This window comes from Octodon degus, unplaced genomic scaffold (assembly GCF_000260255.1).
Source record: "Octodon degus isolate 3935 unplaced genomic scaffold, OctDeg1.0 scaffold00199, whole genome shotgun sequence".
Classification (NCBI taxonomy): domain Eukaryota; kingdom Metazoa; phylum Chordata; class Mammalia; order Rodentia; family Octodontidae; genus Octodon; species Octodon degus.
Window position 1 is genome coordinate 4,187,937 of NW_004524775.1, and position 12,701 is coordinate 4,200,637.

At 47.5% G+C, this 12,701-nt stretch overlaps 1 protein-coding gene across 1 annotated transcript in view; it reads left to right on the plus strand.

Moving 5' to 3' along the window:
* Window positions 1-12,701, plus strand: part of Rasgrf1 (Ras protein specific guanine nucleotide releasing factor 1) — a 99,704-nt gene that overhangs the window by 52,275 nt on the left and 34,728 nt on the right. Inside the window, exons 11-13 of the mRNA XM_004644463.3 lie at window positions 2,720-2,783; window positions 5,254-5,390; window positions 6,412-6,494. Of these exons, the coding sequence (XP_004644520.1) occupies window positions 2,720-2,783; window positions 5,254-5,390; window positions 6,412-6,494 (284 nt within the window). The remainder of the gene's footprint in view (window positions 1-2,719; window positions 2,784-5,253; window positions 5,391-6,411; window positions 6,495-12,701) is intronic.

Sequence of the window (12,701 nt, forward strand, 5' to 3'; positions counted from 1 at the left end):
TTATGTAAATGTATATGTATGCAGCTCCATGTGCACATGCATATTGTAGATGTGTGTTATATGTAGATATGTGTATGTATGGGTTTGTGTGACTACTTGTGTATATATACAAGTGTGCATGTGTAGATGTATGTGTGTAGATATGTGTGTACATATGAGTACATGTTAACATATGTGCATAGATGTATGTACATGTGTATAGGTACAGTGTGTCTGTTTACATGTGCAGGAGCTGCCCTGGGCTAAGGTAGCCACACTGCAGAGCCTGCCCACAGCTGCTCAGGATCTCAGGACCTCAGCATTTGCCCGGCCATCCCAGGGCATGAGGGGCAGAAGCACGCAGACCCTGTACTCTCGCGGCCACGGGGCTTTGCCCAGCAGTGCATCCTGAGATGTGACCTCCATTCCCCCGCCCCTTCCCTTCCTCCTCTGTGAAGGCTTCTAGCACAGCCCAGGCAGAGCCCCCTGCTCTCCACACAGCTCTGTGCATCACGCTGCTCTGAATTCAGAACCTGGCCCCACTTCTGTCCCTATTGACATACCATCTGTTGAGCAAGGGTGATGGAGCCACTGTCCCTGGGAAGCCTCTGTCCAGGTCCCCGTCTGCCAGCGTGTGGTCCCCACAGAAGCAGGCTGGGCTCACATCTAAGCACAGTGTAGTCAGGAAGGGCTAGGAGGACAGCGATTAAGTCACAGCATCAGGGAAACCATTCTCCTAGCCCACAGTGTCTGGCCGTAACCTCCTGTTGCCCTAAGAGATCAAGCAGCCCCTTGAGACATAGCCTGCTTATGTTAACATGTTAACAAATTAGTTCACTGTCTGCACCAGAAAATTTAATTTTAAAACATTGAGTACTCTAGTTCCAACAAATCATGTACCAAGGAAATCTTTGGGTTCTGAAGACCCACTGGGCCCACCAATAGCTGGGGAACAGCAAGACAGATTCCATAGGCGACATCATACAGCTTCTTGCTGAGTCAGAAAGCACAGTTTTACGTTGTTAGTTTTATTGCATTCTATTTGGAGATTTTCCCCTTTTATGAGTTCTAAAAGGTTAGCATACTGGCAAAGAATGCAGAAGAAGGGCCTTGTATAAACTCACAGCAAGACCCCAGACAACTCACATGGCTGCCCAAGTCTCAGTTTACTTGCGTGCTAAGGAAGTTTCCTTACCTTCTTCCCAGCAATGCTGGAACACAGTGAGCACTCAGTGACATAATGATAGTGAGCTTACTTGCACGTGATAGTGAGCTTCTGGCATGCCAGTAGCTTTTGTGTAACAGCCACACACTCCTTCAAGTAGAGATGAGTGCTTTGAATTCCCGCAGCAGGCAACTGAGTAGCACTGCCCACTTCCCATTTGACAGATACACACAGTTAGACAGGAGGCAGTCAGTGGCTGAGCTGGGGCTTGAACCCAGGCAGTCTGGCTCCAGATTGTGTTCTTAATTGCTGTTTCAATCCTCCCATGGAGCCAAAGTTGAAGTCAGGAAAGGAGAAGGCTACCAAGCTGCCAGACCTAACACTACCGTGAGAGTTGTTGTCAGGACCTTAAGAAAGAAATCAGAGTTAATGAGGCTCCCAGGACAAGGAAGCCAGTAACACTGGTTAGGCCCGTAAGTCCTGAGAGCCATGAAGGGATGAGAACTTGGCCTTCGGAGCCCATCAGGATGGCAGATGAGCCACATGACCAACCTGTGATGTCCTCTTGAGACAGCAAGAGCTTACACTCTCTGCCTTCCTGTTTCTGTGGGCCACCAGGAGTTTATGGCAAGATCCGAGCTGGGGCCACAGTGCTCTGAAGCTGTGGCTGGATGCGGGCATTTTCCAAGATGGCAACTCGCAGGGCCACTGACTGGAGCCTCAGCTGCTCATCTGTACACCTCTCCACACAGCATGGCAGTTGGTTTTCCTCACAACACGCACCTCCAGAGCTGGCCAGAGTGCAGGCAGCAGGCTGCACTTCCAGATTCGCATGCTGTTACTTCCCCCTCACTCTTCTGTCAGACACCAGTCCCTGAGCCCAGCCCAGCCCAAGAGGAGGGGAATTCGGCTTCAGCTAGCAGGGGAGGAGGGTCAGCGAGTCTGCAGGTGTGGCTCAGAGCACTGCAGGCTCTCTTCCTCAGCACGGTGTCCAGGGGCCTCTCACCTCACGTGCCCACACACTCGGGCAGGAAGCACTTTGCTGGTGCTCCGATGATGGAAATGAGTAGCATACCTGGCAGGACTCAGCCCTCTGCTCTCCAGACACCTCTAGAAGCTGGCCAGGTAACTTGGGTGAGGCATCACACATTCTGAGTTCATTTCTTTGACTGCAAAATGAGAGTCACAATAATATAAATGATTCTTCACTTTGGCCCAGCTCCTTGTTGGTAACATGAGGGGTTTGGCCTAGAACAGATTCCCAGATTCTGTGGACCTGGGACTCTGAGGTGGGGTCCAAAGAGGCATGGGGCCAGATGGAGGTCACATGGCACAGCTCAACCTCGCCCTCTATCCAGGGAGGCCCCTCAAGGCAGTCTTCTTCTACCCTTGTCGTTGGGCTTGATGTGAAGACCAAGTCCTGGTCTTGCAAGATATAAGATCACTTGGCAAGTTACACACACACACATACACACATGCTCAGATACCCTCTGTCAAGGGCCTCCCAATCCTGACTTTTGGGACTCCTGAAGGAACTTGGCCCTGATCCAGGGTGTGTCTGCTGCTCTCTTTCAGAATGGAGTCATATCCCTCATCGACTGCACTTTGTTGGAGGACCCGGAAAGCTCAGAGGAGGAAGGTCAGTGTGCAGGACATCCCCAGAAAGGTCTGTCCAACTTTGGCCTTGGCTGGGACAAAAGCAGATGTAGCATAGCTAGCAGGGGGAAGTCATGGACCCCCTTAGGTTGTTTCATCCTACTAGGGTGGACGGCTTCCACTGGATTGGGGGCTGTATGTTCTTAGGGTACCTCTCACCCGTGTGTACGTGGGGCCCCAGCTCTGCCCACATGGGAAAGATGGGATGGGGTGTCTTGGCCTGGTGCTGAGTCTGTTTGGCTCATGGTTCTTCTAGAGGCTGGGAAGTCCAAGATGAAGACTCCCCTTTGGTGAAGGCCTCCTTGCTGTGTCATAGATTGGCAGAAAACATTGTGTGGTGAGGGAGGAATGGGAGAGAGAGAAGGGGATGGAACTTGTCATTGTAGGAACCCATTCCCTTCCTCTGTAATGAGTCCACTCCCAGAATAATGCACACATCCTCTTAAAGGTCCTCACCTGTGTTGCCTTGGACATTAAGCTCCTAATTAAGGAACCTTAGAGCCTAAACTCAAACTGCAGCAGGGAAATGAGTGCCACTAATAGAGGGGCACAGGCCTGAGGTTCAGAGAGAGGAGATGCCCCCCTCAGTGGGAGTGGCATGGCCAGGAGGGGAGACAGAATCTGGGGAGAGGAGAAGTGAGGGTGAAAGGACCACTGTGATCTGCGTGTTCTTGGGACTTCCCCCAGAAACCAGAAGTGACTTGGGTCCTTGTGTGGTGAGGAGGTAGAATCAGTACTTTCCTACCTGGGCCTGAGGTAGCCTGCATCTCCCTTCATTATGGCCTCTGCCAAGGCTCAGAGACACCCACCTGTTGGGCAATCCCAACAGGTCCTGCAACCCTGGCCCAGCTGAGCTCTTGGGGAGGGCCCAGACCCACACCTCCTTGGCACCCCAGACCCAGCAAAGCCCAGTCTTGGACATGGGAGTCAAAGCACTGTAGCTCAGCACCCCTGAGGCTGAGCCCAGGGCTCCCCAAGGAAGGATAGATATGCTCCACGACTTAGCTGGATACCTCTCACCAGCCTGATGCTCTCTGGCCTTGACTACAGCTGAACCTTGGGAAAGCCCAGACTTGGGTGGCACTGTCAGACCCCAAAGCTCTATTCTTGGATCCAGGGAGTGGGAGCATGCCCTGAAATCCCACCAAAACCCACACCACGAGCACTCCACTTCTTAGCAAAACAACTTGACCCCCAAGTCAGCCAGAACTCACTTCCCTGTGCCCAGCAGGGAATCCTAAACTTCCTGAGTGTCACAGCTAGAAGGGACAGGGACTCAGAGCCCCAGTCCACTCCTGGATTTTCAAAAGGCTCTGGGATGGCCAATTGCTCTCAGTGGACCTAAGGAGCAAGAGTCAGAGGGCCCACAGTTTTTATTAGTACTAGTGAGGGAGGCAGATGGGAGTTAGGGCAGAGAGTATGGGAAGAATAACTTTTGCAGGCATGGATTGTAAAGGAGGAAAAAGACATGCTTTACCATGTTCTGAGGCTTTCCAATTAGTGGTAAAACAAATAACTTGTTTGGAAAGCCAATACCCTTACTGCTGGAAAGGTATATTTCTTTTTGAGTCTCCTGGCCTTGGCAGAGATGTTAAATCAGGTCCTGACCCTGATATTTCACAGGCTCTTGCTTGAAACTCCATTCCAGCCATCAGTGGGTGGGGAGGGCATGGAGTGGGGGATTCTTACCCAAGAGCTGCCGCATTGGTGTGGTGAGACGCACTGGCACCTTAGCCAGGCTCAGTCACATTCTTTTAGCTAATTAAGGAACATTCATCTCTATATAGCCAGCTCTGCATATCTCAGATAATAGGGTTGAGATAAAGGTCAGGTAAAGACGGAAGCAAAGGGTTTTATTTCTTGGGGAACATGACTTTATGTCCCCCGCATTGGGGAAAGGACATGTTTAGAAGAATCCTTAAACTATGACAGTCTTTCTCATAAAATGCTTTCAGTGTTCAAGGGACTTTTCAGGTTAAGAGCAATAATAAAATACCTGGAATTTGTTCCTATGTAGGAAAGCTCAATCCTGGACTGAACGTCCAGCTAGCTATAACAGTTTCAGACATCAGAGCTTTCTGCCCAATACCCTTATGTTGTAGGATGGTCCAGCAGCAAGGTCCAAGGCAAGCTCTAGCCTGACTTAGTGGTCACCCTGCTGGGCTCAGTCCTCACTCAGCAGGGCGAGTAGAGGGCAGATCCGAGCTTTTGGCCCCAAATCCAAGGTGGCCCCTGTGTTCTTAAAAGCTGCTCCTTCACCCCAGGTCTCCACTTCCCTGTTTGAAATGGGGATTCCCCCACCTAGGAAAAATACCCTGGGGGAGCAGATGCTGGTGGCCTAGTACCCGGTGACCTGGGTCCCTTCCCTGGATAAGGCAGGGACCAGCAAAAGATTGTCTAGCTTCAAAAGTGCCCACACTCACTCTGTCAACTTCATGTCTCACAACTGGAAGCCAAAGGATCTGGCCAAGACATAGACCACTTGGATTTTAAGATCGGGGTGGAGCCCAAGGATTCCCCACCCTTCACAGTCATTCTGGTGGCCTCATCCAGGCAGGAGAAAGCAGCATGGACCAGTGACATCAGCCAGGTGAGCAGTGTGCCATTGTGCCCCACCTGGGGCAGGGGATAGCAGCTGCATTGTTCCTCCAAAGACCACAGTGCCCCCAGGCCCACGGCCCCCGCCAGGACTGGGGTCTGCCAGCCCAACCCACTGGCGCAGTCCTTTTAGCCACTCTCCAGCATGGTCCAGGAGCCTTTGCACCTGACTGGCAAGATGATCCATCCACTTTCGCAGAACCGGTGCTAGAGGAGGTCCCAGAGCGGCTGATAGGGAGGTGGATCTGGAAGTCTCTGAGAGGTACCTCCTGGGGTCTGAGGCATCCAGCACCCACCACTCGTGGTGCCAGCCTCTTAGCTGCCACTCCCTGTGACCCTGACACCTGCCTGCCCCGTCACACAGCTTCACAACTGGATGATTCTGATCATGAGCAGAAAAGAGATCTTCTCATGGTAGAACTGTGAAATCCATGTGCAGGGGGCACAGGAGGAAAAACAAGCCTTCTCCCATAACAGTGCTGGCTCCTTTGTTGGGGTGGGCGGGTGGGTGCCTTTTATTTAAAGCTGAATTTTGTTTGGAGAGTCTTCAGAGCTTAACATGGGTGACCAAGAGCTCCCTCTGTGGGAGGACCAGGGCTCCTCACTATCTGTACCCCTACCCCCAGGCACAACATGTGCAGATTTGTAGTTGGAAACCAGCCTGAGAGCATGGGCACTGGTTGGGCGAGGGCAAGGAGAGCCACTCCAGGGCCCAATGGAACTTGTCGTATCCTCACCATATCTCAGGGTGGGCAGCAGAGGTGTCAGTCTTGGGTGGGCCCTGTTCTGCACTTAGGAGAAGGCTTTCACCAGAGAAAGTGAGGCTCGGGGAGCCTGACGAGTCCACCCCACACCCAGATGTTTGGCTGAGCCTGGCCTCCTTCAATGTCTCCCCAGTCCCGCCAGTGCCCTGTGTGGGGCTGGGCACTTGAGCCTGTTTGTCACAGAGCCTCTGGGGGCCCAGGACCTGGGGTGGAGGCCCAGGCCCTCATCCTGTGCCCCTCTGTTTCCAGTGTGTGGACAACATCCGGTGCAATGGGCTCATGATGAATGCATTTGAGGAAAACTCCAAGGTCACAGTGCCACAGATGATCAAGTAAGTGCCCTTCACCTAGTGGAGGGACACTGGCTTTGCACAGATGTCACACGTGACGGGTAGGCTCGGGCGGACAAGCCCTAGGTCTCTGGCAATGCTGAGCCATCTGTTTGTGAGTTAGGATGTCTGCTTTATTTGCAGAGCTTTACTGTCTGTGTGGATTAATGCTTTGGCTTCGTTTTTGTTGTCATTTGCTTTGTAGCTGCACATTACTTTTGTATTAGACTGTCTAAAACATAGTATTAGGAATCACACATTGTGAATGGTTTTAAAAATAACTATTTTTCTTCTCCTAATTACAAAAGAAATACATAGAACATTTCAAAAACAGTGAAAAGTCCAGGACTTCAAGGCCACTATGTTTGTTTGACCAGTCCTTGGGGACATGGATGTGGTGCCTGGTGGCCTTGGCTCACCCAGCCCAGCCCAGAGCCCAGGTGATGCAGCTCCTCTTGCCTGCAGTGGCCACAGGGCTCCTCCCAACCACTCAGCCCTTCCCAGCCCCACCCTGTGTGCACCCTAACCCCAGCCCTTTGCTCACACAGCACACCTCCCAGAACTCAGCACCTGTGTGCTCTCACTAGGAGTCTACCATGTTGTGCGAGCTGTTTGTACTAGGCTTGGTTTCATTTCCCCGTCTCATTACTTCTATCATTTGTATAGCATAGCAGGGCTTTCTTCAGTAATACTGCACTCCATAGTGTGTGGTGAAGGGTAGGGCTGGAGGACAGCTGTGTGCCAGGTGGAGCTGGGGTTTATTCTGCAGGTAGTGAGTTGTGCCTAGGGAATGTCAGGCCTGCCCAGTGCCATGCTGATGGGAGACACAGCTGGGAAGGCATTGAGGCAGCAGGCAGCCAGTAGCCTGGGAAGTCCCTCCGCTGTTTTTAAGCCCCTGAGTTTCCTCCAATTTCTAAGGCAAACTCTTAGCTGTGAGCCCCTGTCCAAATGAAGTTAATTTGGCACAGAATAAACATCACCATTCCAAAAGGTACAAACAGGAAGATAGAAAGCAGTGGGACTAAAGCAAGTCCAAAATCTAGCAGGGCAAACATTAAGTCCCATAGTTCCATGTGGAATATCCAAAGTAATCTGTGATGACTTGTAAGCTCCAAAGATTTTGTGTGGCTCCGTCTCTAAGGCACTTTTAGTGGTAGCTCCCATGGCTTCTTGCTTGGGCTGGCTTTGCTCCCTCCTAGCAGCTTTCTTCAGACAATCCACGTTCCTGACTTTTCCAAACTTCTAGGATTTCCACTGCACTGTAGGCTTCTCACAGCTTCACACACTGCCTTCCCAGGAGCACACTGCCTGGCTTGCCAGGCCTTCTTCTAAAATCTAGGTGGAAGACTTCTTAACCTCCGAAATCCTGCATTCTGCCTGTGCCTGGGACCAACGCCACGTGGATGATGCCAAGGTCTGCCGCCAGCCGGAGCAGCAGCCAGGCTTTCCCCTCTCTTGGCTGCAGGCTTTCCTCTCTCTTGGCTGTAGGGTCGAGTGCCTGGATGGCTGAGCACTCTGACCCTGATTCTGAGGAACAAATTCTCTATGCTGCCGCCATTCTGGAACCTGGTGTGGTTCCCACCACCACTGTCCTGGAACATGGTGCTCTCTGACTTTCTCCTCAAAGCAAACTCTCTCACATTTTCAGTTTTGAGGCTGAAAAGGGTGGAGATTTGCTGCTTCTTGTGATGCCCTTGGGCCATCTTTTCTATTCTCTTGTTTCTTCTCAATAGTGGAGATCTTCTCAGCTCCGGCTTTGCAGTCCACAGCTTTATTGGCACTTCCTTTCTGGCCAAACTCACAACATTTTAAATTATCCTGCTGGGTTCTTTGCTCGTGATTCTCAACATAAATCTGACTAAAAGCCCCCACCAATAGTCATGCCACTTCCTCAACATTTGGCTGCTTTAAAATTTCTTCTACAAGATTAACCAGTCTGCCATGCTTAGTCTCAGGCAACATCTGTGGACAATCTCAAGCAAAATGCAGACAAACTTTCTGCCAAGCCACAACACACATTGTCCAACAACCAATGCAATCCTTTTTCCCAGAAGGAACCTCCCCAGTCTGCTCTTTACAGGCAGGATTTCTATCAACATTCTGGTCATCTGAGCTCTGACCAGAATTTCCCATACGGAACAGCTGAAAGTGTTCTAGTTCTTCTCTTATAAGCTACATCTCTGAATCCTTCCTTTCTCTTCCCATAAGCCATTCCCAAAAATCTCTTAATCCACATGGTCAGATTTAGTCACAGCAATGACCCCACTTTCCTGGTACCTAATTCTGTCTTGGTTACTTTTCTTTCGTTGCTGGGACAAAATACCCAAAATTAAAGAAGGAAAGGTTTACTTAGCTCACAGTGGAGGTTTCGGTCCATACTCAGCGGGCTCCAGGGCAGAGCAGCACAGGGCAGAGGGCAGCCGTTCATGGTGGCAGAAAACAGCACAGAGCACAGGGGGGAGCAGTGACAGCAAGAGCAGCAAGGGAGCTGGAGAGAAAACCTCTCTGCTCTACTTAACTTGCACGCAGGCTGTCTGCCCCCAGCTGAGTGTAGCACTCACACCCGTAATCCCAGCATTGGAGCATGAATTAATCACAAACTCTGCAAGCCGCCCCAATGACTGCATGAGGCTTTGGGGGCACAACTAGATACAACGCACAACAGAATTAAAACAAAATTAACCACAAGTACATCAACAGCGTCCAATAGTACCATAGCTTTCTCCACTCCCAAATTACATTTTTCTCCCCCTACATCTCACTGTACCCCACATGTATTCTCTTAGAGCTCTCAACACTAATCCTTTACTCCACCTCTAAAAGACCTCCAATAGAGTCTGACCCCATCTAACTTTTTTTAGCAATCATTATTTCTCCTATGTACTTCTTCACCTACTGACTTAGCCTTTTTTCCTTTTTCCTGCCACATTACAGCCTGACTGTTAATAACAAAATAGCGTGGAGAGTAAAAATGTGATGAATCCAGGTGTGATGGTGCACACTTGTAATCCCAGCTTTGGGAAGGCTGAAAACAGGAGGATCACTATGAATTCAAACTGCATAGTGAGACCCTGTACCAAATACATTTTTTAAAATCAAAGGAGGAAAAATAATACTTTGCGCAGCAAGATCCTGAAAGTAAGCAGAAGTAGCAATATCATTCTCAGACAAGGTAAACTTAAATCTGAAATGAATCAAAAGCATCAAAGACTGGCACTATATATTAAGGGAGCGATCCAACAGAAAGAAATAACAATTGTAACTATATACACTAAATATTGGGTACCTAACTCCATAAAACAAATATTTCTGGACATAAAAGAGAAAAAAAATTAAAGTGGATGACCTCAATACCCCACTTTCACAAAAAGATATCAACTAAACAAAAAAAAAAAACCTCACCAAATGAATATCATAACTGAGCCATATCTTCAGACAAATGGACCTAATAGATACTTAGAGTGTTCTACCCTACTACAACAAAACACACATTCTTCTCAATGGCAAATGGAAATTTCTTCAAAATAAATTACATAGTTGTCAACAAGCCTGCTTAAATAAATTCAAAAGAATCAAAATCACCCCATATATACTATCAAAACATTTCACAATGAAAACAGTAAATCAATCATTAAAAAAACTCAGAAAATTTATGAACACCTGGCCACTAAATAACGCACTCATAGAAGAAAGCAAAGAAGTGAAATAGCCTTTCGGTTCCACCAATCCGTGGCCTAAGAGGCAGTCGTGGCGCCCAGCCAGAATGGCGATTTCCTGAAGCCCCTCTTGCACAAGGACTGGCAGCGGCGTGTGGCAACGTGGTTCAATCTGCCAGCTCAGCTCGGAAGATCCACAGGCGCAAGGCCCGGCAGGCAAAAGCGCTGCATGGCCCCGTGCCGGCGTCTGGACCCATCTGGCGCATCGTGCACTGTCCCAGGTGCAATACCACACCAAGGCCGAGCCGGCAGGGGCTTCAGTCTGCAGGAGCTGCAGGTGACCGGGATTCATGAGAAGGTGGCCTGCACCATTGGCATTTCAGTGGACCCAAGGTGGTGGAACAAACCCACCGAGTCCCTGCAGGTCAACGTGCAGCAGCTAAAAGAGCACCGCTCCAAGCTCATCCTCTTCCCCAGGAAGCCATTGGCCCCCAAGAAGGGAGACAGCTCTGCTGAAGAACTCAAGTGGGCCACCAGGCCGACAGGACCTGTGACGCCCATCAGGAATGTCTACAAGAAGGGAAGCCAGGGTCATCACAGAGGAGGAAAGAACTTCAAGGCATTCTGCTCATGGCCTGCACCAATGCCCAACTCTTTGGCATCCAAGCGAAGAGAGCCAAGGAAGCCACAGAGAAGGATGTTGAGAAGAAAAAATAAGACACTGTTGGGATCTTGTAATAAATGCTCAGAAAAGCTAAAAAAGAAAAAGAAGGAAAAAAAATGAAATGAAATGAAATAATCCCTGGAACTAGTTTAAGGAAGCAAATCATGAATATCAGAAAAGAAATTAATAAAACAGAAATGAAAAGTAAATGCAAAGCATTAATAAATAAAAGAGCTGCTTTTTTATTCATAATCTTTTTTTAAGTCAACAGAAAATGGAAATATACTTTTTAAAGTTTCTAATACTAGGAGAATATATAAGAGCTGCTTCTTTGAAAGAGTAAATGAAATAAATCCTTAACTAAACTTACCAAAAGGAAAAAATGACACATTAATGCAGTTAGAAATGGAAAGGTAAAATCACAATTGTAACAGAATCTATTTTGCATTCTGTTACATCTCCTAGAAACTGTCAAAATCTAGGAGATTGTTAGTAATTACTATAAAAAATGTACTTCAACAAACTGTAGTATCTTTTAAAAATGGACAGATATTGGCAAATACAACTCAACAAACATCAAAAAAGTCATATATCATAACCATGTAGGCTTTATTCCAGGGATGTAAGAATGATCCAACATATGTAAATCAATAAGTGTGATATACCACATAAACAGAAGCAAGGATGAAATTCAAATAATTATAACAATAAATGCAGGCTGCAGAGATAGCTCAGTAGCACAAGTGCCTGCCTGGCAAGCACAGGGTCCTGAGTTCAGTTCCCAGTCTCAAAAAAAACAATAAATGCAGAAAAAAAATTTGACAAAATCCAACACCCATTTATGAGAAAAATCCTGAAGAAAATAATTATAAAAGGACCTTACCTAACTCTGATAAAAACCATTGATGACAGCCAATGGCCAGCATCACATACAATAGGGAGAGGCTGAAAGCTTTCCCTTTAACACCAGCAAGAATCAAATGTCTTTTTTTTTAAAGGAAGAGTAAGCTTTTTAATCTAATCACTTGCAAATTAATGAGTAATACACCAAAATGGAATTTTTCTGCCCAAGATATTAATCTTAGAAAATTTTGTACATGTATAATGTGGAACATTTTTATTCCTAATTTATACTTTACAAGATATTTGACAACATACAAAGAATACCCAGTACTAGGTGGAGACTGCTTTGTATTATGATTTATTTAAAAATTTTACTGCAAAAAAATTATACCACATAATAAGAACTACCTTTTTCCTATAAAGGCCCTTTGGGCCACTTCTGCAGTGTATAAAAGATGCTTTAGTACCAGTGCTCCCAGGATTGTTACTACAGGCTGAAATATGACTGCAAAGTCCACATGTAGTTCATAGTTCTAAAGAGATACATCCGTTTTGAAGCACAGCAGTCCAGCTAGATTGGCAGGTGACAGTGGAGGACCAGGGTAGTCTATCAGCCTCTATAAGAGGTGTGTGTGAGCCTTCCAGTGCTGTCCTGCTAGCTGTACTGCCTTGCACAAAGGGGCTGCAGATGTGCCATTATGCCAAATGTGGTTCCTCTGGAAAACAAAAATGTCTTGTGTTGCTTCAGTAGACTGCTTCAGTACATGAACAGCAACTGGAAAATAGAAGGGAACAAAAGAGATATGTGTACATAGGGAAGGAAGGAATCAAATTGTCCTTATTTCCAGATTCCATGAACCTTTACATAGAAGACAAAAAAATCCACTAAAAGACTTCTAGAATTAATAACTATGTGCAACACTGTAGCAGGATCCAATCAAAAACCAAAAATTAGTATAGTTCTTGAATATCAATAGTTAAATCACAAAGATAGAAGTTAGGAAAACAATAACATTCTCAGTAGGTCTATGAAAATTAAATAGGAAT